Source organism: Triticum urartu, chromosome 4A, assembly GCF_056163025.1.
Source record: "Triticum urartu cultivar PI428250 chromosome 4A, HENAU_Tu73, whole genome shotgun sequence".
NCBI lineage: Eukaryota > Viridiplantae > Streptophyta > Magnoliopsida > Poales > Poaceae > Triticum > Triticum urartu.
This window is the reverse complement of record NC_141876.1, coordinates 518153405-518178986: the sequence shown is the minus strand read 5'-3', so window position 1 is coordinate 518178986 and position 25582 is coordinate 518153405. Positions and strand designations below refer to the sequence as shown.

The following is a 25582-nucleotide window of genomic DNA, read 5'->3' as shown; positions in this document are numbered from 1 at the left end:
TTACAAATTCTCCAAGTATATTCCATCTTCAAAGTTTGAATTTCCGCGATGATTCTCTGCCAGGTTAACGAGGATCCCTTCTTCGGGTAGGCGTCCAATACTTGAGTACGGGAAAAAATAGCCCTTAACACTTGAGGGCAGAGGCAATATTGGTTCATGATAAACCGCCAATGTTGCCTGGCCAACAAAGCTAAATTAAATGAATGGAAATCTCATAAGCCTAAACCTCCCATCCTTTTCGGGGAGCACAATTTCCACCATGTGAAGCACTATTATTGCTTTGATCACCATCATCCTGTCAGAACTTCGCAATTATATTAGACATGCCTTTGCAAACACTCTTCGAGATCTTAAAGATAGACAAAACATAAACTGAATATATTGTGCACAACTTGTATGTGCATTTCTTCTCCTTCCAACCTCAAATTCCAATAATGGTGCGCTCATGGAAGTGAATAAAATCATCCCTTCTACATGCCCATCCACACCGGTACTGCAAGGCATTTGTCTGTTAGAGCCTCACTATCAATGTTTAGATCCAGACCATATCAACTTTAGTAACAGTATCCGTGCTAGGACTAAAAAAGTATCGGACTTAGGCACACTCACCAATTGAACTTTGTTAGAACAATGTGTCTAATATTTTTTTCACATTGAAGTTGCATTTTTCGCATCTGCCTTCATGAGAATTAGGGGATCCTTACCGAATAACCAGGCCATGAGCGGCTTGTTCGTCACATCAGTAACCATGGGAAGTTTTTCCTTTTTCCTGAATCGCATGGGTTTGTTTAAGCAACTTTTTTCAAAGAAAAAAGATGAACACTCTTAGAGCCGAACTCCTCATAAGAAGGTGGACGCATTAAATCACCCCTCTCTTTTGAGTGATACTCCATTACTTGGCATCGCATTATTGTAAGGTGGTAATAAATCAAAGATGGAATACTTTAAATTTAGAGAGAAGTATGTTTTTGGTCCCTCAAGTTCCCCAAAAGTTTAGACTTGGTCCCTCAAGATTTGTTGGTAGACATTTGGATCTCCAGTTCTCAAAACTGGATAAGTTTGGTCCAAACCAGATTTTGACCACGCTCACCGGGTTTGATCGATGAACAGTAAATTTAAAAAATAGTAAAAAAACTGATATTTTTTTGAGCATCCAATATGCTCAAGTGCTCAAGGTACGTGCAAATTTTCGTTGTGTTTGGACACACGAGGAGCTCGGAGCAAATACAGATCTATTCTATGTGAACAGTAAATTCAAACAATAGCAAAAAAATCACAAAAATCGTGAATTTTGTGGAAAGCAAGATTCTTGGGTGCGCTAGGTGCATGAATATTTGTGTGGTGTTTTAACATTCAAGGAGCTCGTGAAAAAAATTATGGCTCTTAAAAAAGCCAAAAATTGTTTTTTATAGATCTTCTCGGATGTTATTTGACCACAAAACTTTACATGCACCTAGTGCACCCCAAGCATCTTGGTTTCCACAACATTTAAGTTTTTCTTTATTTATTTGCTATTTTTTTGAATTTACAGTTCACCTAGAGTAGATTTGTATTATTATTTTTCTTGCTGTGAGCTCCTCGAGTGTTCAAACACTATGAAAATTAGCACGCACCTTGAGCACTTGAGCATATTGGATGCCAAAAATATTAGCATTTTTTATTTGTTTGTTGTTTCTCAAATTTACTGTCAGATGTATGACTGAAAAGTGCAGGGTCATGCTCACTAGAAGAGAAACCAAACCCGGTCAACGTGGTCAAAATCTGATTTTAGAACAAAGTTACTCGGTTTTGAGACTTGTAGGACCAAATGTCTACCAAAAGTCTTGAGGGACCAAGTCTATATTTTTGGGGAATTTAAGGGACCAAAAACATAATTTTTCTCTCAAATTTACTCCATTTTTAGATAAAAAGAAAAGATAGGTAACTTACTCCATCGCTTGGCATCGCATTATGACAAGACGGTAGTGAGTGATAAAAGAAGGAAAACTTTAATATTTTTTTTGTAAAAACAATTATTATCAGTTGCCATCGGATGCTAAGTTTAGCATCAATTTAGTCCTACTTGCTTTTAGCTAATTATTCTACAAACATTTACCACGTGAATGGCAACCAATTCATCTCTCCCTTAGATTTCCTTCATCAACATATCGGATCAGGATGGTGATCCAAGATGAACAGGCCAGCAGTAATTGCACGTCCTATACATGCAGTACAATGCAAGAGGAACGATTATATATTTATCTGCAACTGCGAGGTGCTCGTCCCTTCCTCTCCTCCTCCATAATCACCGAGTTGATCTCCTCCCCGAGTTGCACCGATGGGTCCCAGGAAGTTTCTCTTGGCCTCCATTACTACCGTATCAGTTCTTCTTTACATGTTTCCGCACGCCAGTTCGGAGTCCGTAGCCCTCCCTCCCGAATCGGCCTATGGCCCGGCCGCAGAGAGTCCGGACGCCGGTGCGCGGGATCTCAGCCCAGTGCCGCCGCCGATGGTATTCGACGTCGACGACTACGGCGCCTCGGCCGGCGGCGACGCCACCGAGGTACGTGAAACCAGCTAGCCACCCAGAGCTGCTCTGTTTTTCTCCGAGCTCTCCATGTAACAGTCAAGCACTCCGGTCATGACCCGTGCGTGCGTTACAGGCGTTTCTCGCGGCGTGGAAGGACGCCTGCAACTCCTCCTCCGACCCGTCCCTGCTCCTCGTGCCCGAGGGGAAGGCCTACCTCCTCATGCCCGTCAGCTTCACCGGCCCCTGCAGGGCTACCACGATCACGGCAATGGTGAGTCTACTGCTGATCGATCACGATACTACGCATACCGCTCTCCTTCTGCATGCTCTGTGCGTGACGTTTTGTCTCGCGGGTGACCAGATCAGGGGAACGCTGGAGGCGCCGTCGAACCGGTCGGTGTGGCTGGACGGCGACCGCCGGGAGCGGTGGATCACGTTCGAGGACGTCGACAGCCTGCACGTCATGGGCGGCGGGACGCTCAACGGGCACGGGCAGGAGTGGTGGATCAACTCGTGCAAGGTCAACAAATCCATGGTAAGTGCGTGCTCCCCCTACCTCCGCTTCCGCTGTATAGTACATTTCTGCGACAGAGGGAACCTGACTCGCCGAACCTGCATCTTCTCCCCCCTCTTCCGTCAGAAATGCGTCGCCGGCCCGACGGTACGCTCTTGACCCCGAGACTTCTCCTGGTTGCATATGTACGTAGTACCGGGAGGGAATGTTGTTCATCGGTGTGCAAAATTTGCAGGCCCTGTACTTCAGGAGCTGCGACCATCTGGTGGTGGACGACCTGGAGGTGAAGGACAGCATGCAGATGCACGTCGTGATCGCCAACTGCTGGAAAGCCGCCGTCTCGCGGCTGTTCGTCACCGCGCCGGGGTGGAGCCCCAACACCGACGGGATCCACGTATCCAACAGCAGAGAGGTGTCCATAACCAACTGCATCATCAGCACAGGTACACTCCAATGCAGATACATATGCATGAAAACATCATCAAGCTTTGGTTGGTAACAGTTTTTCTTTGCTTGCTATTGTGAACTTCCTGCAGGTGATGACTGCATATCCATTGTGTCTGGCTCTGAGTTTGTGTGGGCATCAGGCATATATTGTGGGCCGGGCCATGGAATAAGGTTCGTATTTGTATTTGACGCCTCCACTGTCCAAATGGTCAACACTAATTTGAATTTGACGCTCGCTAGAAGCCACTGAGATATAAGACACTGTAGTACAAAGGGTTTTCTGAGCCTCTGACGTTCTGTTGGCATTGGTTGCCGTCGCCCGGCAGCATTGGCAGCCTAGGAGCGAACAAATCGCGGGCCCATGTCTCTGACGTGCTGGTGGAGAAGGCCACGCTGGTGGGCACAACCAACGGTGTGCGGATCAAAACATGGCAGGTAATGCATGACCTCCTCGCCTCGCTGCCATGCCACGGAAACCTCCAAAATCTCTTGCGTTTTTGAAATTTGAGCACCATGGTAGTACTCTACGTGCTCTCGTTACAAATACAGTTCAGTTGCCTGAATATTCGCCCGTACAATCATCTGCCACTCCATTACAAATACTACTAGTATAGTATATTCTACGCTTACGGGGTCAATGCTTCTTATGATTCCACTGACAGGGAGGAGAAGGGTCTGCAGAGAGGATTATTTTCCAAGACATAAAGATGTACAATGTCACTAACCCTATCATCATTGACCAGAACTACTGTGACTCCAAGAAACCATGCTCCGAAGAGGTACTGTAAATCCAAATCTCTTTCCATAATTTCTCATCCACATCTTTCTACTAGCAGAGTAGCAGCTGACAAGTTTTTAACATCCTCCTTAGAAAAAATTGTTTAACACACAGCAAAACTTTTCTTTTTTGTCAGGAATCAGCTGTTGCCATAAGTGACATACGCTACAACAACATACACGGAACCAGTTCATCGAAAGTCGCGGTGAAATTCATTTGCAGCAGCGCTGTCCATTGCGATGGCATAGTGATGCAAGATGTTTCTTTGGTCGGGCAAAAAGGGGCCTACCTTAAATGTTCCTCCGTGAACGCCAGAGTTATAACACCAGGATTCAACTACCCTTATTGCACCGCGGACATGTAGTTTGTTTTTCTAGTAGTACTACACAAGTTTTGCCCATTTTATACTCTGTTTTATAGAGGGTGTTTAGCCCAGGGGTATTTTTTAGGGAGTTCTGGTAATATTTACTAGTCCAAAAGTACCCTCGGCACATGGGCGGCACTAGGAGTATTGTTGGGTCTTCATGTGAATACCCATGACTTTTACAAAACAGTGCTGATTTTAGCAAAACAGTAACAATTTTCGAAAAACAACAATGATTTTGGCAAAATGAATACACATGAATACCCGGTTGCAAATTCCTGGAGCCGCCACTGCCTTGGCACCCCATGTATTGACGTACGAAAAAAAAAGAACACCCATGTACTCCTTCAAATCATTGTGCGGAGACTTTTTACATGTATTTTTTTAACATAGTATAGACGCAAGCGCTCATATACACGCGTATACACTCACCCCTATGAATGCACACACGCATCCCCTACCCCTATGAGCATCTCCGAAAGACTGATCCGGCATATCAGGACGGGAACGTCTCCCTCCTCTCACTAAATACGCATAACTGGAAATCATGAAATAAATACAGAAATAAATGCATGCGAGCACCATGACCTGAACTTTGGTAGGCTGGAGATACCATAGTCCCTCTCACTGTGGTTGATTGTATGTCGGTTTGAAAATTTGAATATGAACGGGAAGACGGACGTACAAACACATGTGCAGGCAGGCAGAGGGCTTAGACTTTAGTTGTGTACTTGTGTACGCTGAACGCTAGTCCACTGTACGCATGTGCTTTGCGCGATTGTGAGGAAGAATATGGACGACGTCCGGTGCAATCCATCCATCCATTGTTTATACAAGTAAAACGTCCGCAAAAGTGCTGGCTAGTTGTTGTCTTGATCGAAAATTCGAAGTTCCTGAAAAAGATCCATGTGGTCCTCCCTCGAACATGCGTGGCAAGGCATCAACTTTAGGATGAAATTCGTCATACATAACCTTATGTACTCTATATCAGAACCAGTTTTATATCGTTGTTGATGCACGGTTTCCGGTGCTAAAGTTTTTCTACTGCTAGTATCCTTCGTGCACCTAGCTAGCGGCCGGCACCCTCATCCGCGGTGATTATACTAGGACCCCATGCCGAATCCGGCCCGGCAGTCAGCTCCCAGTTTCGCCGCGACGGTCGTCCGTCGGAGGTCGGACTCGTACGTGCTCCGCCGCACGACGTTTTGTCGTGCCGGGCGTCGACTTGCACCGGCGTGCGACTTCAAATTTTCGACCGAGGCCAACGACGGACCAGCACCTGCGTCGGCGTGCCCCTGCCGTCGCAGTCTCGCAGACGGACAATTAACGGACCCCTCTCACGCACATCCTCGTCGTCCTCCCCGCTGCCAGTTCAAAACGTGCCTGCCTGCTTGCCTGCCGCCGCTCAGCCGCTCCACATGCCTCCAACTACTAGGAACCAGCCAGCCGAGCTGCACGGCACCCAGGAGGCGCCCACCGGCCGGAGCCACGTCGGCGTCGCGTTTTGAACTGGCCGCGCCCCGAGACGACAGGCGAGGACCTCCGTCGAAGCGCAGCGGCAGCGCTGGTCCGCCCGGTCCCGCGTGTCACTCGCGGCGGGGCGGGGCGGAGCGCGCCCGATGCAGGCCCGGCCGACCTGCGCGCCCGAGGCGTGGCAAAACGGCCGCATTCACTACGGCCTCCCCAGACCCGGCTCGACCCAGCGGCCGGATCATTTTTAAAAATGTCTGGGCGCAGCGCCCGAGCTCAGCCGCACACCCGGTCTGCCTCTGCCTCTGCGCCTGACTAGATGCAGTCGGGTGCGCGCGCCGGGCCGGCGTGGCGTGGCAGACACGCCGAGCGGGGCGGCATGCGCTACGTCGCCGCGTGACACGGCCCGGCGGCGGCAATGGCATGGCGCGGGCGCGGTCACCGCGGGCGGCTGAGGCGCCGTGCATCGGGCTCTAGCTAGCCTTGCGCGCACGTACCTTTTTCTGGACGCCAAGGACTCGGAGTAGGACTGGCACTGGCACTGTACCGGCCTAGCTAGCTAGGCCGCCGTGAGAATCTAGGCTTTTTGAGGATGATGCATGCGCGGTTCCATCGCGGCTCTGTAGGAGTACGTACACACTCCCGAAGTTGGCGATGAAGGAATGAATGATTGAATGCTCGATTCTGCCTTCGTTGAAAGCTAAGCTACTTTGCTGCCATATGTGATGTTCGCTCACGCGAAACCGTCCAATTAATTTCCCTGTTATGCATTGTCGTGCCGTGCACATCTCCCAGTCGTAGTACCACTCGTAAACGGGTCTGCACGTTAATTCGGCATGCCCAGGTACACAAGTGGGCACCTCATTGCTGTGATTGAGCTCGTGAAGTTTGAACTGCCAAACGGAACATCGTAGATTGCCATATAATATACGCAAAATGTTTAGTACTAGCTGCATTTGGCTCACATTCATTTTTAAATGTTTTGTAACAAAAAATTTGAATCGGGCTATGCCCTTTTCATTAAGCATAATGGAAATACACTGGTATACAGAGCACAAGAGATGGAAAAGAGAGAAAAGCAAGTTCACGCATTACCAAAAAACCCACTGCACACGTTCGTCATCCAAACATGCCCCATGAGACGAAAACCTGGATAACACCACAATTCAAACTAGCCCTAATGCATGTAAACAACAAGCCAACGAGCCTACCAAACAGGAAAGAGTAGATGGGATGATACTTCAACAGGCTGATGGAGGAATATCCCATGAAACAAAAAAAGGGGGTTTTATTATTTATGCCATTGATTATGTCCCACTGCTCACTTTTGTCATTAGGAATTTCAACTGCTTAAAAATCGTTAGGCACATGCTAAAAACTATCACTGGACATCATTACTGTCAGCTCAAATCTCATTTGCTTTGTTGTACCGTTTAAAATACCTATGGAGCAACATGTCGGCTCTTCCTGTATCTCGTTACGATAAAGTGTGCGTCCCATTTGATACCAACGGTGTTCTTATTTTTCTCTAAAATTATTAGCTTGCTTAATTCTAAGAGCATCTCCAGCCGCGCCCCCAGAAAGGCCTCTTCAGACGATTTTTTCACGCCGGCGCAGAAAAATCGGCCCAGTCGCGTCCCAAGAGTCCGATTTTCGCCGGCCTGGGCCGAAATTAGCGTCGGCGGACCCAGGCCGAACCCGGCGCGCTGGGGGGCGCTCGGGGACGCCGGGGCGAGCGGTTTTGGCGCGAAAGAGCCACGGGCCCGCCGCATCAGTGACACCGCGCGTCGTCTTCCCCCCACGCCTCGGTTTCCCGCGGGGAATCAATGGCAAGGCTGCCGCCGGTTAGCCTTACCATTGATTCTTCACGGACGGCGCGTCACGGGACGGCGCTGACGCCTCCCCTCCCTCGCATGCGTACACACGGGCGCGGCGCGGCTATAAAGCCGGTGGCTTCCCTCGCCTCTAGCCACACCAGCCCTAGCCCTAGCCGCCCTAGCCACCGATCTCTGCCTCTTCCGAGAGCCGCCGCCGAGCCCCCCACTCCCGAGCGTCGCCGTCGAGCCCTCGCTCTCCCTCCCCTCCCGATGGCCGAACGTTTCCTCGGAGACGAGGCGACGGTCAACGGCTTCGGCCGCCGCTCGCTCCGCGAACAGGAGTCTTGGCTCCTGTTCCAGACGAACATCCCGGCGGCGCCGGACATGCGCGTCGGGCCGACGGGTTGGAAGCTCAGCAACGGGGGAGTGCCCATTCCCCCGCTGCCCGACGCCGTGGCCAAACCCGGGTACTTCGCCGAGGAGGTCGACGTCGTGCGCGCCTCCCTCACGGACGCCCAACTCTCCCTCTCCCAGTACGCCGCCGACAACCATGCGGCTTGGGCGGCGTACTTCGAGCACCGTCAGCAGCAGCGGCTGGCGTCCACCAACGGCGCGGCGGGGGTCGGCGGCCTGAAGAACAGCGAGGGGCGCCACCTGTGGTGGGCGTCCCCGGCCGCCCACTCGAGGGCGTGCTGACGCACCTCAAGGGCGGCAACGACCCGCCATTGGCGTACCCCCCAGCGAGGGCGGCCGCCCAGGCGCAGCACCGACGCGACCGGCCATGGGCGCCAAGGAGGTTCGGCTCCTCCTCTTCTTCTTCCTCCTCGCGCTCTTCCTCGCACTCCTCCAGCACTCCGGCGCTGCTCGGCGTCAAGGCCGAACCCGCGGCGGAGTCGCCGCTCGGCCGACGCACTCGCAACGCCGGCATCGTCATCAACGAGGGCGGCCGGCGCGCCTCCTCGTCGGCTCCTCCTCCGCGCTTCGTCAAGCCAAAGACGGAGCCGGGGCTCGCGCCGGTGAAGGCAGAGTCGGGGCTCGCTGCCGCGAAGACGGAGCACGGCGAGGTCGAGCGCGACGACGACGCGGCCCTTGAATGGGCACGCCAGGACTCCCTCAAGATGGCGATGGAGCGCCAGTGCGCTGCCCTGCAGCGCTTCGCGGAGCGCCGCCGGGGCCGCGACGAAGGAGGAGTCGTCGTCATCGACGACAGTGACGACGACGACGTGCCACCGCCGCCACCAGTCCGCCATGGCGATGCCGGGTCCAGCAGGAGCGCCCGCGTCAAGGAGGAGAAGGCCGACGACGGCGACTACTCAGTGTTCAGCAAGTTTATTTTAGATTAGTTTATATATTTGCTATGTAATGAAAATCGGCGAACTTTGTCCAAATATATGCTCAAGTTGGCCGAAATTTGTCGTGTTTAGCCGAACTGTGCCGAAATTTGTTATACTTTTTCTTTATTTAATCGCGCCTGGGGGCGGCCCTGGGGCCGGCGGCTGGGGACCAACTCGCCCCCAGGCCCATTTTTTGCGCCGGCTCACCCCCAGGCGGCGATTTTAGGCGCCCCTTGGGGGGGGGGCAACGGCTGGAGATGCTTTGACATGTGGAGCCCCATACTTACCATTGTGAGATGGAGAGAACTGACATGTGGGTCTAGGGGTACTTTGTCATATAACATGGTCAACGAGTTTGAGCTGACAATAACGCTGTTTAATGACATTTTTGAGCAAACATCTAATGAAACAGTGACATTTTTTAGATATCTAATGGTATTTTTGAGCATGCATCTCACAGAACAATGACATTTTGAGCAGTTGTATTTTCTAGTGATAAAACTGAATAGTGAGACACAACTAGTGGTATAAAAAAATCGTTTGAAAGAAAGATGCTGCCGCAGCTTTGCGCTGCACGAGTGGCCGCTGCTGCTGCGCAGAAACCAAAGTTGCCAAATGTCCATCCCTGCCACCACGCCCGGCCCAGGGCTCCCAAAACTACTACTGTAGCAGTTGCGGCTGTCCGCTCGATCCCGTCCGTCCCCTCGCACCATCATCAACCAAGCAAGCAGTCAGTCATTGCACAATCGCCGTCGCGTCGGAGTCCCGGCCGGTCTGGGGTCGGGGCCGGGGCACGGCGGTCATTTCCGCGCAAAGATCCTTTCAAATTGCGGCTTTTCACGGAAAACGAGACACACCGCCTCCATTCCCCTGCCCTGCCCTGCCTCTTTTCCCCCTCCGACCATCGCCTTCCCCGCACCACCAAAAGCACCCGACCGTTGCCACATAAGCCCCCCCGCCCCATCGAACCCACGCCACGCCACGCCCATCCGTCCACATCCGCACGCACCCCTCGCCACTCGCGCCCTGCCGTCCGCGTTCGGTTCAAACCAGGCGAGCGAGCGAGCGCCCTCGATGTCGGCGCGGCGGCCGGCCAGGGCCCAGCACGCGGCGGCGACGGCGACGGTCACGCCGCGGATCCTTAACCTGGCGAGGAGGTCGTCGGCGGCGGGCGGGAGGCCGAGCCGGAGCGCGGCCCGGCCGCAGCAGCAGCCCCGCCCGGCGCCCAAGGTGGTCAACCTCGGCGCGCTGTTCGAGATGGAGCGCCGCGTGCGCGGGCTGGAGTCGGCGCCGCCGTCGCCGCCCTGCTCCCGCGCGGCCGCGCGGGAGGACGCCGCGGAGCAGGAGGAGAAGTGGCGGTTCCAGGCGGAGATCCTCCGCGCCGAGTGCAACTTCCTCCGGATGGAGCGCGAGGTCGCCCTCCGCAAGCTCGACTGCCACCGCGGCCAGATGGAGGCCGCCCTCAAGACCGCCGTCGAGACGCTCGCCTCGGTACGGCGCGTCAAAGCACCCGCCTTTTTGGTCGTCCCGATCGGACTTATTGCCTGATTCGTTGCGACAGAGTGATTGATGACCGTGGACTGGTGGTTGATCGTACTGCTTTTGGTTATGGTGATGCAACAGGGGAGGAAGAAGATAGACGGAGGCGGCGAGGTCGGCGTGGCGGCGGCGTTGGAGGAAGGGATCGAGGACCTGGAGGAGATGATGCAGGAGCTCCGGGTGGAGAAGGCGAGCGGGAGGAGGGCGATGAGCGGCATGCGGGAGCTGCGGCGGAGCCACGGCCGGAACTTCGATCGGCAAGCGTCCTCGCTCCGTCGGCGCCTCGAGAGGATGCCACCAGCCGACGCCGAGCCCACCATCAAGGACATCCGCGAGATCGCGCGCCCGGCAACCCCACCGCTGCCTCCGCCTGCCGACCACAGCGACGGCGATGACCACGTCCCCGGCGCCAATCTGTCAGACGTACGTAACGCGTCCAGTCCAGATTAACACGTACACTGTGCCGCCGATCTTAATAACCGTGGTGAACTTGTGATGTTTGATGATCCATTACTAAAGGTGCAGCATTTGCGCGAACGATGCACGTACGCATTGCAGGTGGAGATGCTGCGGGTGAAGATGGAGGGGATGTCGAATGGCATGCGCGAGAGGATGGCGGAGTACGGCCGGCGGCTGGAAGCCGTCGCGGCCGGCGGGTACAACGCCGGCTGCCAGTCCAGGAAGTGCGGCAGCCGGCACAGCCGGAAGGCGAGCGCGTGCAGCCAGAGGAGCTGGAGCGGCAGCAGCAACGCGAGCAACGGCAGCAACGCGGCGGCGTTCCGGCAGAGCGCCTCGCTCGGCGCCAGCGTGGCCTCCGAGAAGCATCAACACCCGCAGAAGGTTGGATTCAAATTTGCTCCTTGCTTACTGCTCATAATACTGTTTTAGCCACCACGCCCAGCGCTCCACTAGCCCACTTCGCTTATCTTATTATCCCATTGCTTCGTACCGAAATCAAGATTAGTGTCCGTCTTAGCCAGCGTAGTTACTACTTTGCGTGATTACTCTTGAGCACCCGAATGTCGTTGACTCGGGTGGGTACAGCGCAACTACTGGTCAGCGACTTGACGGCATTATGAATCCACGATCAGATTGGGTCCCATTTGTCTCATCCCGGAGTTTTGAAATGGCCTGCAGCTAGCCCAAGATGAGTAATTGATCATGGATGCATGCAATGCAAGCCTGAGTCTTTGTGGGGATGGCATGTACAGGGTTTTGCACTGGTTTCGTAGGGAGATGAGTAATTGATCCGATCCACCGGGTCCACCACGGATCATCCATCCATCCATCCAATCCATGGATCGGCAGCTACCCAACACGAGAGATTAATAGCAAAACCCATCATCATCCATGGATTGATACGACGGCAGTGTATGCTTCTGTTAACCACTGTAGGAGTTGATGTGGTGGATGGGATGATGGGGCCATTCTTCGTTTCTTCTACACTATAGCTCGTAGCCGTAGGCGATTCAAAAAATAGCTTTGCCGCATGATCTCCCATGATATGATTTGAACCCGTCAATGATTGTTAGTTGGCCCACACTGTCAGTCAGTGCCGTTGCCGTTGGTGGTCCTGGGCCAAGGCTTCTCCCTTTCCCCTTGCTTTTGGAGATTGTCCGGGGCCTTGGAATTTGGAAATATTCTGCTGCCTTTCTTGTACTGTCGCTCGTGCGAGACCTGCGCCAGTGAGATACTCCTCTGTCAATTTTAAATCATTACCACAGGTTGTGTCCTACAAAAAGAAAAAATGTTCTAGTTCTGTGAACTGCGTGTTTTTATCAAAAAATGGTTGGTTATGTTCTAGAGGAAAATAATAATCTAGCAGTAGTAAGCACTTTGGTGCTGAAATGTGACGTTGCCATGGCCGATTGTTATGAATGGTTCACCCACACCCAACGGGCATGTTTAAATGCAATGTGAGTGCAAATTTGAAACTTTAAAGGAACTGCACTTTTTTTTGCAAGAGAGAGAGATAGCACATGGCGGCAGCTTGGTTTATGATGTATCTGGGCCATGTATGACCAGTGAATAGGACGGGGGTGCCCACAACAAGAAGAAGAAAGCTAGCCTTTCCTGTCTTATGCAAAAGGCATGGGCCAGGCCCAAAGGCCAGTGAATACTATTGAGGTGCTCATTGTGTGTTACTGTAGAACTACTACCGCAATAACTACTGTGCCACTGGACCATCTGATCTGCTCAAGTGCGCATTTTCATTGCACTGTCAAAACTTATTTGTTGACTCAAGTTAGTTTGAATTAGCAACCCTCTCTTGTTTGAAGAGGCATTGCATTCACAGATCATACAGTTTGTGATTATGGCGGAGATATCCACCATTATAGGCTTTCAGCTTGGATGCGCACAGCAGGGCTGCTGGATTTGGTTGACACATACTGGGGAAACTTTTATTGCGCTCTCTCACTCTGTACATTCTTCCTTTTTATGGCCCAAAGATGTTACATTACATGCATGCTTTGAGTGCGTGCACCGAAAGAAAACTTGAGTTGAGTTAAATTATGTCCTGCTAAAATCTTTTCCCCATGCAGATTGTGGCTGAAGACTGCAAGTTGGTGCGCTCTGGAAGCTGCTGCGACTGCAAGGAGATTGTGGGGAAGATAATGAAGCAAGTGAGAGCGGAATCAGAGCAATGGACTGAGATGCAGGACATGCTGGAGCAGGTCAGGCTGGAGATGCAGGAGCTGCAGTCTTCCAGGGATACATGGCAGCGCCGTGCCATTGCGTCTGACATCAGTCTTGGTTCCTTGAATTCTGAGGTCAGTAGCCTCTAATTATGCTTTGCGTCTTCAGTACCTAGAAATGCTTCTTGGGTTTACAAAAGTAATTTTACGTTGTTGAGGCTCTGGTAACTGCATCGTCCTTTACATTACTAATGACACTTACATGCATCCACTTTTGGAATTCAGAGAAAGATGTATCGATTGGCTGAAACAAAAGAGTACTCATTTCAAGTAGGAGTTCTGTTATTGCGCCTAAAGATTACAACCTTGATTTCTTACTCTGGAGTTACTTCTCTCTGAAAACAAAACAGTGAATGTGTCAGATGGTTTTCACTTTCAGTGAAATTTCGATAAAATTCACTGAATTTCATTAATTCAACAGTCACTGAAATATTTACCTTTCGGCCACAATATTTCAGCAATTTCACTAGTACACACGAATTCAGATTTTTTTTAAACAAATATCTAATTGAATTCATGTGAACATTTTGGTCTTTTGACTGAAACGCAAGCCAAAATAACTGAAATTCACTGAATTTCGGTTGGTGCTGAATTTTTTCTGAAACTGAAAGTGAAAACCTGTCAGAATCCAATGACGAACAAGTCTTTATATACTCCTATACAGTGCATGTTCAGACACACTGCTTTGCAGTTTTATTTGGAATGGACTACATGTTCATGGCTCTGGACAAATCTCAGTTTCTGACTGAGTTTTTTTTATAAAAGTTTTAGAATGAGTTGAGCACACCCTTTCGTATTGCTTGTGATCCAGACCTACACATTTTCAGATGTTCACATTAAAGCCAGTGATGTTGTTAACTTGTTATCTGAAGAAAATTCTTGTTAACATTCACCAGATGCTGGAGTGGAAACAACGCGCGCAGGCGTCGGAGCAGCATGCTGAAGAGCTTCAGAAGAAGGTCTCGGAGCTGCAAGGCAAGCTGCACACCTTCAAGTCCCATTTCCCCACCCCAAACCTGCCCAGCAGAGCATGGTCTGAGGCTTGCAGGATGGAGAACCCGCGGGCAGCCAAGGCTCAGCACCACCACCGGCCACCGCAGCAGCAGCAGCAGGACGGCGGCAAGGAGAAGGAGAAGCACGTGCTGATCTGCCGCGTGAAGCACTCGCCCAGCGTCATCCCGAGGCGCTCGCCGCTGCAGGACATCGGCAACATCGCCTTGCCGCGGCGGCAGCGGTGAGCACTGACCATCCTCTTCCGGAACCAAGGTTTCCGGCGGGAGTGGGGAGAGATGAACTCTGTCACTTTAGTTTAGTTTAGCCTCTAATAAAGTGATTTACTACTGCTAATCTAATAAGTAATCACCACGACTGACTTCTCGTCAGTCAGGTCTGTAGTGGTGAGTGGCCACTGAGCTCAGCTGGGACGGAGTTACTTTGCGTAGTACAGTGTCGAGGAATAGGCGCGATCTGTCAGAGGTGTATGTAAGGCGAATGCCTCTTTTTTCCTGAGATTAATTGCCAATTTTGTTTCCTGCTTCTTCCAAGATCTGACGGTATGCAACTTCTCAACTCAGAATCATGTCTTGCACGAGAAAAAGTTTCTTAGATCATCTAGAGTGATGAACTACAAGTACAATGATAGCATCAGAGGCTTTGTTGGCGCTAAATATTTGACTATACATCTAGAAATTTGAGCTAGTGATTGATCATGGAGACCCAGGCGCAGTATGTGCACACGATCCTCTGGGAGATGTAGACGTAGACGGCGAAGGAGAGGCTCATGAGCGCCACGTCCTTCCAGTCCCCCTTCTGCTTCGGGCTCAGGCTCTCCCGCACGTCCATCCCGGCCTTCACCACGCCGCTGTGCGCCCTCTCGGCCATGGTCACCCACCACGCCCTCTTCTTTCCTCCTCCTCCTCCGTCGCCGCCGATCGGCGGCTCGGTGGGAAGGCGGTTTTGGCAGCGGAAGGAGGGCCTTCGCCTAGGCACGGCGGCGTTGCGCCGTCGTCTCAAGGCATGGGAGAGATGTGGAGCGGCGGCGGTGGTGGTAAGGGAAGCCATTGCATGGAGGCTGCGATCCTGAGGAGGAGGAGGAGTAGAGGTGTGATCTATGGTGTATTGGTGTCTATGTGGAGTTTTCCAACACGAGAGGATAAGTAGCTCCTGACTACGGGAGGAGGAGAAGGGAAGACAGTGACAACCACGTGTGTCATTTAGCGGCAAGCAGGCTGGCAGTTGGCCCAAGCAAGCTCATACTCTCGAGATATTTTGTACAGTACAACTTGGTCAAAATCACACTAGATTTCTTCTTTTAGGAAAACAGCAGGACTCTACTGCTTTTTCTTCTTCAAATAAATAAGACAAAAGAGAAGAGTTCAACGAATAAAAGAATAAAACAACATGACAATGGCACTGATCCTGGACTGGGTGCATTGGATCTCTATCAGGAAGGTAGGAATGTGGCGGTGCAGAAGGGGAGTACCCCACCAGCCGAACCCAATCCCAAGCTTAGAACAATTCAGAGAGAGAAGCTTGAGAAACGGGATGGTCAATGCAAAATTCAGAACAAGGCATTGGAAGGTGCTGAGGAGAGGGAACCAGTGCTGGGTAAAAGAGCTGCTCGTGGGACTGTGGATGGCAAAGGTACAGAGGACAAGTCTGAGAAAGAGAAAGGGGAACAGAAGAAGAAAGCAAGAGGGGCTGCTGGAATTGAGGATGGTGGAGACAATGGTGCGTTGGGAGGACAGGAAGCGACCGGTCATGGGGCTACCGGCAAACTGACGGACGCTAATAGCGGTGCCCGTCAGGAGTCATGAGGATCATCAGCTGGAACTGCCGGGGCCTCGGGCAGCCACGGACAGTTCAAGAGTTAGTGTGCTTAGTGCACACATACAAGCCCAAGCTCGTGTTCATTTCCGAAACTCGGCAGAGCAATAAGTATGTCAATAACCTGAGATGGAGACTAGGTCTCTGGCATTGTATCACGCAAACCGGCACTGGGAAAGGTGCCGACGTTGCACTCTATTATGATGAAAGCATCGAAGTAATAAAGCTCGCCGTTGGACCGAGGTATATTGATGTGTTGATCCGGTTAAATGCTCATAGTGTCCAGTGGAGAGCCACATTTGTGTATGGTGAACCGAAAGCTCACGAGAGACACCTCATGTGGACCTTGCTAAGAAGAATTAAAGATTCTGCAGATGTCCTATGGCTCATGTTGGGAGACTTCAATGAAACTTGGCAGTCAGAGCACTTCTCTAAATCAAAACGTTCAGAGAAATATATGGAAAATTTCAGAAAGGTTCTGTCCGACTGTAACTTATTTGACCTGGGATTCAGAGGCCCGACATGGACGTATAACAATAAGCAAGGGGGCAGGGATAATGTACGCGCACGCCTGGACAGAGGGGTGGCGACCCCGGAATGGTCGAACATGTTCAGGGAGGCAACTGTCGAACATATTTGTTCGTCGCGCTCTGACCATCTCCCGGTGCTGCTGAGATTGGGTAATAGAAAGGAATGGAGGCCGGTACGCCCGCAACAGTTCAGGTATGAGCAAATGTGGGAGCGTGAGGGATCACTAAAATCAACTATTGAGGAGTGTTGGCGTAAGAACAGTACGGCTGAGTCTCTGCATGAAGTAGGCGCAAAACTGAAACTTGTACAAAAGGAACTACAGAAATGGGCTGATTGTGATTTCGGTTCAGTTACTAAGAAGGCTGCAGATATTAGGAAAAAGCTGAGCAAGTTGTGGTGCTATCCACCTTTGGCCGGAAACCAACAGAAGATTCAGGAATTGTCAAAAGAACTAGACGAACTTTTACTGAGAGAGGAAACCATGTGGAGGCAACGATCTAGAGTTACCTATCTGAAATGTGGCGACCGTAACACTCAGTGGTTCCAGAGAAAGTCTACTTGGAGGAAGAAGAAGAATGCAATCACTAGACTGAAAGACTGCAATGGTGTATGGGTAGAAAGTACTTCGGGAATCCATGGCATGACTAACTCTTTTTTCATGAGCTATATGAAAAGGAGGAAACAGTAGCACCACATGAGGTGCTGGATCATGTAGCTGAGAGGGTCACTAAAGATATGAACATGACGCTGACAAAACCTTTCTCTGGTGAGGAAATTAGTGATGCATTATTCCAGATCGGACCCTTAAGGCCCCTGGTATTGATGGATTCCCGGCGCGTTTCTATCAGAGGAATTGGGAAATCATGAAGGAGGATGTGGTAAAGGCTGTTGTTCGTTTCTTTGAGGAGGGAGTTATGCCGGAAGGAATTAATGATACAATTATAGTGCTAATTCCCAAAACCAAAGACCCACAGAATTTGAAAGATTATCGCCCCATTAGCCTCTGTAACGTAATTTACAAGGTAATTGCAAAGTGTATGGTCAACCGCTTGCGCCCTATGTTGGATGAGTTAATCACCGAAACTCAGAGCGCATTTATCCTAGGGAGAATGATCACCGATAATGCCCTCATTGCCTTTGAGTGCTTCCATAAAATACAGACAGGTAAAAGGGGTACCAACTCCTTTTGTGCATATAAGTTGGATCTAGCCAAGGCCTATGACCGAGTGGACTGGAATTTTCTTGAAGGTGTTCTTTTAAAGAGTGGATTTAGCAGAAAGTGGACTGACTGGGTAATGCAATGTGTTCGATCGGTTAGATATTCTATGAGATGCAATGCCGACTTGTTGGAACCGTTCAAGCCTACCCGAGGCCTAAGACAGGGAGACCCGTTGAGCCCCTACCTTTTCCTCTTCGTTGCGGATGGGCTTGTGAGCATGCTAAAGAAAGAGATCGCTGAAGGCAGTTTGGCACCCATTAAAATAGCCAGAAATAATCCGGGCGTCTCTAACCTCCTCTTTGCAGACGATAGCTTACTGTTTTTCAAGGCGACGGTCGAGCAAGCAAAAACCATCAAAAAGGTCTTGGCTGCATTTCAGGGAGGAACTGGACAACTTCTGAGCGCAAGCAAATGCTCACTGCTATTCAGTGAGCATTGTCCTAGTGAGACTCGGCAGGAGATTATGAGAGTCTTAGAAGTGGAAACAGCATCTTTTGAGAGTAAATATTTGGGCCTCCCAACACCCGAGGGGAGAATGAAATATGAACATTTCCAACCTATTATGGATAGATTTGGAAAGAGATGCAACGACTGGGCCGAGAGATTCATGTCCTTTGCAGCAAAGGAAGTGCACGTAAAATCAGTTGTCCAAGCCTTGCCCACATTCATAATGGGTGTCTTTATGCTATCTAAAGGCTTTTGTGAGAAATATGAGAGAATGATACGGGATTTCTGGTGGGGGGATGAACACGAACACCGAAAGGTTCACTGGATGTCATGGGAGCGCATGACTAGGCCAAAGCGAGCTGGTGGGATAGGCTTTAGAGACATGCACCTCTTTAACCAAGCTCTCCTTGCGAGGCAAGCATGGAGACTAATTCAGAAGGCTGACAGTCTATGTGCAAGGGTCCTAAAATCTAAATACTACCCACATGGAAACTTGTTGGACACGGTATTTGCTTCGCATGCATCTCTAGTGTGGAGAGCCATTGAGTTTGGCCTAGAACTTCTGAAGAAGGGCATCATATGGCGTGTGGGAAACAGAAGAAGTATCCAGATACAACGAGACCAATGGCTACCAAGAAGAGAGGGACTTATGACAGCAGCGTTTATAAGGAGGTCGAGGCTTAGATGGGTAAACCAACTAATGCACAAGGATAGGAGAGAATGGAATGAGGAGTTAGTTCGGCAAATTTTCTACCAGTTCGATGCGGATGAAATCTGTAAAATCAAAATTCCAAACAGGGAGGTCGAGGATCGTATTGTGTGGCATTATGAGAAAAATGGTGTTTTCTCAGTGAGGAGTGCCTACAAGCTTGCTGCTTCGACCAGGCCTTCTGAACAACAAGTACCATCCAGCTCTAATAGTGACCTAGGAGATCGGAGCATATGGGATCTAATATGGAAATCTAAGGTACCTGAGAAGGTGAGGATATTCGGATGGAGAGTTGCAACAAATATGTTGGCAACCAAGAAAAACAAACACAAGAGGACACTTGAACTGGATGCAACCTGCAGTATTTGTGGCAACGGCGAGGAGGATGAATATCATGTAGTCATCTCATGCACTAGAAGTACAGCCTTGAGACATGAAATGCGGAAGAGTTGGATTCTACCGGCCGAGAACAAATTCTGGTTCACGGGTGTTGATTGGCTGCAGGCGCTGCTAAGCACGGAATCAGAGGACACTCATGCCAGAATCTTGCTCTTATTATGGAGAAGTTGGCATCTACGAGACGATGTGGTTCACAGAGAAGGCAAAGAATCTGTCAGTTAGTCAGTGTTGTTTCTGCGCAGGTACGATGAGGAGTTAAAGAATGCTGCAGATGTCTCTGAACATCTTAACGATAAACAAGTAGTAGTACCCATAGTTGGTGCTCCTACTTGCTGTGCTGAACCCCAGACCAAACAGTGGAGTGCCCCTGACCAGGGCTTGGTCAAAATCAATACAGATGCCTCCTTCATCGCTGACTCTGGCAGGAGCACTGCAGGCGCGGTTGCGAGGGACCACAGAGGCCTGGTACTTTTCTCTCTCGGCAAGAGCCTGAAGGTGTGTGCATCGGTGGAAGAGGCCGAAGCAAGTGCAACACTGATTGGCCTGAAGACACTTGCGAGCCTATACAGAGGACCCATTATCTTAGAGATGGATTGCAAAGTGATTGCAAGTGAGCTAGCGACAGGGGCTCCAAATAGATCACCATGCTACGGCCTAAACGACATCAAAGATGCCCTGTCTGTATTTTCTGATGTGGTGGGGAGACTATGCAATTCTCTTGCACATGAGATGGCAGCAAAGGCTAAAAAAGATGGGGACACATACTTAGTTGCAGACGTCCTAGAGATGCTGCGATCCATGATGAGATCTGAATGTAACCCCCCACTAGAGTAATGTGATTACTCTTTGTTCTAAAAAAAACATAACAAAACCATAGGATTAATCTCATACCAGGTGAGAGAATTCATCTGGATTAATCGAATCTCTGAACCCAATCTTCAAAAGTTGAGTATTGTTTCCTTGGAGCTATGTATGTAAACCAATGGCACTCCTCCTTGAACCATTTTTGACAAACGGTATAAGCTTTTTGCAGGTTATCTACAGGGTCACTGTTTGGATCTGTATGTGGTTGTTACTCACTTCTGTGGAAGCTAGGGAGCCTTTGGTTATTGAGTCTGTCCGATGGAAGATGGTAGCTCGGGATATCTACAACCGGTTTGGATGGCGGTCCGATAATAGGATAGGTGTTTAGTCATCTCGTTTTATTTTCGCCTGTTGTGGCATATTATACTTTTTTATTTTTCTTCAGCTCTGAGCGAGCTTGTTCCGGATCACAGACTTTTCGGTCACTTTGCTTCATAAAGGGCTGCATGCATCACTCTGATGCAGAGGCCGGGGTAATCCTCTTTTTCTAAAAAAATCCCTTTGAAGAAGTTGTCATTTCTTGTGGTCCAGATGGCCCAAGAAGCTAGGATAACGATTTCAAATGCGAAGGGAACATTTAGCAAGGACATCAATTTCAACCTACAATCCTTAATCAGTAGGCGTCCAGTTAGGATAAAGATGAGACCAGCTTACCTTTGCGAATGGGCAACAAAAAAGAACATGCTCATGTGGCACAACTATAATTTGGGATGAAAGTGCTTTCTCTGCTACATTGCTCTAGTGTTCAGTCTATTGCAGAGGAGCAACCAAAGGAAAATCTCGTGTTTCAATTGGCAACGAGAATCCCAGATCCATTTAATTGCAGGCATAACCTCATGTTCACCAATAAGAAGAGAATAAAATTTGAAAACTTGGAATATTAGCTCCAGCTGGGATTTGCTAAATATTTGGATCCTCCAATAACTACATCTCTTGGATCAGGTGAGCTAGCTCCTGATATTGTGCAAAAGCCTCTTTAGAGAGGGGTAAATGAAAATTTTCAGACAAGTCCCCAGAAAGCCACAAATTGTGAATGGAAATATGGGGATCTTTGGCAAAAGAGTGTAGGTGTGGCCAACTTGAGAGCAATTTTGTGTTGGAAATATGCCCTAGAGGCAATATATTGTATTATTATATTTCCATATTCATAATTAAGTGTTTATATTTTATGCTATAATTGCTATGATCCTAGAATATGTGATTCAGTGGAAAACTCACATGCACGTGTCAAATGATAAACGGATAAAATAAAGGTTCCTAGTCTCGCCTCTAAGACTAGATCAAGTGTTGTTGGAGATCACGTTTTCCGGATCTTAGGATATCGTTAAGTGTAACTATAGTCCTGAAACAACATTGAAATTATGACATTGGAAGAATGATCATATTGTATCGACCCAAACTTGTTTGTTATGAATTGAGTTTATATCGTCTCTAATCAATTGTAATAACACAGAGTGTTAACTTGTGATTTTACTCCTTAGACCATGAGACTATCATAGTCACTTCTTACCGTACGATAGGCTTTGTGGTTGCTCAAACGTCACATGTAACACGGTGATCATAACGACAACTTACAGATTCATCGAAAAGTTTGACAAGGGACTAGATAGCTCGAGAGAGGGTCTTGATCCTCCGGTGATGGAGAGATATTCTTAGGTCCCTCTTGGTGTGAAGACATCCATCATCGTCAGGCCGGACACAGGTGACTTCGTCACGGGGATGCCGGAACACAATAACGAGAAATGAGAACAAAACCGGTAACGAGGATATTGGTATAGCTAGCATAGTGATGACTCAGGACGATACCGATGCATCTCGGGTTTTGTACAACACCGCGAAGCAAAGGGGATGTCACTGATACGTCTCCAACGTATCTATCATTTTTGATCGTTCCATGCTATTATATTATCTGTTTTGGATGTTTATGGGCTTTATAAAACACTTGTATATTATTTTTGGGACTAACCTATTAACCCAGAGCCCAGTGCCAGTTTCTGTTTTTTCCTTGTTTTATAGTATCGCAAAAAAGGAAAATCAAACGGAGTCCAATTGACCTGAAACTTCACGGAACTTATTTTTGGACAAGAAGAAGCCCATAGAGTATCGGAGATGGACCAGGAGAGTCCCGGGCTGCCCACGAGGGTGGGGGGCGCGCCCACCCCCTGGGCGCGCCCCCTGCCCCATGGACAGCCCGAAGGTCCACCGACGTACTTCTTCCTCCCATATATACCCATATACCCTAAAAACTTCGGGGAGCACAATAGATCGGGAGTTCCGCCGCCAGAATCCTTCGTAGCCACCGAAAATCAATCTAGACCCGTTCCGGCACCCTGCCAGAGGGGGAAATCCCTCTCCGGCGACCATCTTCATCATCCCGGTGCTCTCCATGACGAGGAGGGAGTAGTTCTCCCTCGGGGCTGAGGGTATGTACCAGTAGCTATGTGTTTGATCTCTCTCTCTCTCTCGTGTTCTTGAGGTGATACGATCTTGATGTATCGCGAGCTTTGCTATTATAGTTGGATCTTATGATGTTTCTCCCCCTCTACTCTCTTGTAATGGATTGAGTTTTCCCTTTGAAGTTATCTTATCGGATTGAGTCTTTAAGGATTTGAGAACACTTGATGTATGTCTTGCGTGGGATACCCATGGTGACAATGGGGTATTCTATTGATCCACTTGATGTATGTTTTGGTGATCAACTTGCGGGTTCCGCCCATGAACCTATGCATAGGGGTTGGCACACGTTTTCTTCTTGACTCTCCGGTAGAATCTTTGGGGCACTCTTTGAAGTTCTTTGTGTTGGTTTGAATAGACGAATCTGAGATTGTGTGATGCATATCGTATAATCATACCCACGGACACTTGAGGTGACATTGGAGTATCTAGGTGACATTAGGGTTTTGGTTGATTTATGTCTTAAGGTGTTATTCTAGTACGAACTCTATGATAGATTGAATAGAAAGAATAGCTTCATGTTATTTTACTACGGACTCTTGAATAGATCGATCAGAAAGGATAACTTTGAGGTGGTTTCGTACCCTACCATAATCGCTTCGTTTGTTCTCCGCTATTAGTGACTTTGGAGTGACTCTTTGTTGCATGTTGAGGGATAGTTATGTGATCCAATTATGTTATTATTGTTGAGGGAACTTACACTAGTGAAAGTAAGAACCCTAGGCCTTATTTCAACGCATTGCAATACCGTTTACGCTCACTTTTATCATTAGTTACCTTGCTGTTTTTATATTTTCAGATTACAAAAACTATTATCTACTATCCATATTGCACTTGTATCACCATCTCTTCGCCGAACTAGTGCACCTATACAATTTACCATTGTATTGGGTGTGTTGGGGACACAAGAGACTCTTTGTTATTTGGTTGCAGGGTTGTTTGAGAGAGACCATCTTCATACTACGCCTCCTACGGATTGATAAACCTTAGGTCATCCACTTGAGGGAAATTTGCTACTGTCCTACAAACCTCTACACTTGGAGGCCCAACAACGTCTACAAGAAGAAGGTTGTGTAGTAGACATCAGTCACATGATAACCAAAGGTTCACTCGAGTATCATTCATGTGCTCACAGGGACTGATATGGACGTCTACGCACTACAAAAAAAAAAGACACATCTGTGACATTTTGGGTCGAACGAATTTTTTTTCTTGTCATGCTTATGACACTTCTATGACGATAATTGTGATAAAATCATGTATCATCATAGATGTGGTGGGATCCTACTTCTATGACAAAAAATGACAGAAAATGGGCTTTTTGTCCTGAGCGGGCCGGGGACGCACCTGCATGACATTCTTTGGGCCGTCCATGATGGAAAAAATCATGGTAGAAGCGAGGGCGAGGAAAATATCAGGGAGTTCCCGGTTACGGTGGATGGTCGGGGCTGAATGATGCACGGAGTTTTGAAGGAATTATGCCCTAGAAGCAATAATAATGTTATTATTTTATTTCCTTATATCATGATAAATGTTTATTATTCATGCTAGAATTATATTATCCGGAAACATAATACTTGTGTGAATACATAGACAAACTAAACGTCACTAGTATGCCTCTACTTGACTAGCTCATTAATCAAAGATGGTTATGTTTCCTAACCATAGACATGTGTTGTCATTTGATTAACGGGATCACATTATTAGGAGAATGATGTGATTGACATGACCCATTCCATTAGCTTAGCACCCGATCGTTTAGTATGTTGCTATTGCTTTCTTCATGACTTATACATGTTCCTATGACTATGAGATTATGCAACTCCTGTTTGCCGGAGGAACACTTTGTGTGCTACCAAACGTCACAACGTAATTGGGTGATTATAAAGGAGCTCTACAAGTGTCTCCAAAGGTAAATGTTGGGTTGGCGTATTTCGAGATTAGGATTTGTCACTCCGATTGTCGGAGAGGTATCTCCGGGCCCTCTCGGTAATGCACATCACACAAGCCTTGCAAGCATTACAACTAATGAGTTAGTTGCGAGATGATGTATTACGTAACGAGTAAAGAGACTTGCCGGTAATGAGATTGAACTAGGTATTGAGATACCGATGATCGAATCTCGGGCAAGTAACATACCGATGACAAAGGGAAAAACGTATGTTGTTATGCGGTCTGACCGATAAAGATCTTCGTAGAATATGTGGGAGCCAATATGAGCATCCAGGTTCCGCTATTGGTTATTGACCGGAGACATGTCTTGGTCATGTCTACATTGTTCTCGAACCCGTAGGGTCCGCACGCTTAAGGTTTCGATGACAGTTATATGAGTTTATGAGTTTTTGATGTACCGAAGTTAGTTCGGAGTCCCGGATGTGATCACGGACATGACGAGGAGTCTCGAAATGGTCGAGACATAAATATTGATATATTGGACGGCTATATTCGGACATCGGAAGTGTTCCGGGTGATTTCGGAGAAAACCGGAGAGCCGGAGGGTTACCGGAACCCCCCCGAGAGAAGTAATGGGCCATATGGGCCTTAGTGGAGAGAGAGGGGCAGCCAGGGTGGGCCGCACGCCTCCTCCCCCCTGGTCCGAATTGGACTAGGAGAGGGGGGGGGGGGCGCCCCCTTTCCTTCTCCCTCCCCACTTCCTTTCCCCCCT

The 25582-nt window shown here is 49.0% G+C and overlaps 3 protein-coding genes across 3 annotated transcripts; 2 read left to right on the top strand and 1 right to left on the bottom strand.

Moving 5' to 3' along the window:
• The first annotated feature begins 2291 nt into the window (after nucleotides 1-2291).
• On the top strand, nucleotides 2292-4777 carry LOC125530750 (polygalacturonase-like). Its single transcript, XM_087519764.1, has 9 exons — nucleotides 2292-2542; nucleotides 2643-2780; nucleotides 2871-3044; nucleotides 3150-3170; nucleotides 3259-3466; nucleotides 3560-3641; nucleotides 3797-3905; nucleotides 4133-4249; nucleotides 4385-4777. The coding sequence occupies exons 1-9, from the start codon at nucleotides 2318-2320 to the stop codon at nucleotides 4610-4612; spliced, it is 1302 nt and encodes a 433-aa protein (XP_087375890.1). The 5' UTR covers nucleotides 2292-2317; the 3' UTR covers nucleotides 4613-4777.
• Nucleotides 4778-10098: 5321 nt separating this feature from the next.
• On the top strand, nucleotides 10099-15012 carry LOC147976372 (myosin-like protein). The gene is made up of 5 exons (XM_087518750.1): nucleotides 10099-10724; nucleotides 10857-11195; nucleotides 11331-11612; nucleotides 13316-13543; nucleotides 14365-15012. Exons 1-5 carry the CDS (start codon nucleotides 10308-10310, stop codon nucleotides 14704-14706), a joined length of 1608 nt encoding a protein of 535 aa, XP_087374876.1. The 5' UTR covers nucleotides 10099-10307; the 3' UTR covers nucleotides 14707-15012.
• A 39-nt stretch (nucleotides 15013-15051) lies between these two features.
• LOC147976371 (RNA/RNP complex-1-interacting phosphatase) lies at nucleotides 15052-15613 on the bottom strand. The gene has a single exon (XM_087518751.1). The coding sequence runs from the start codon at nucleotides 15527-15529 to the stop codon at nucleotides 15164-15166; it is 366 nt and encodes a 121-aa protein (XP_087374877.1). The 5' UTR covers nucleotides 15530-15613; the 3' UTR covers nucleotides 15052-15163.
• Between the last annotated feature and the right edge of the window lie 9969 nt (nucleotides 15614-25582).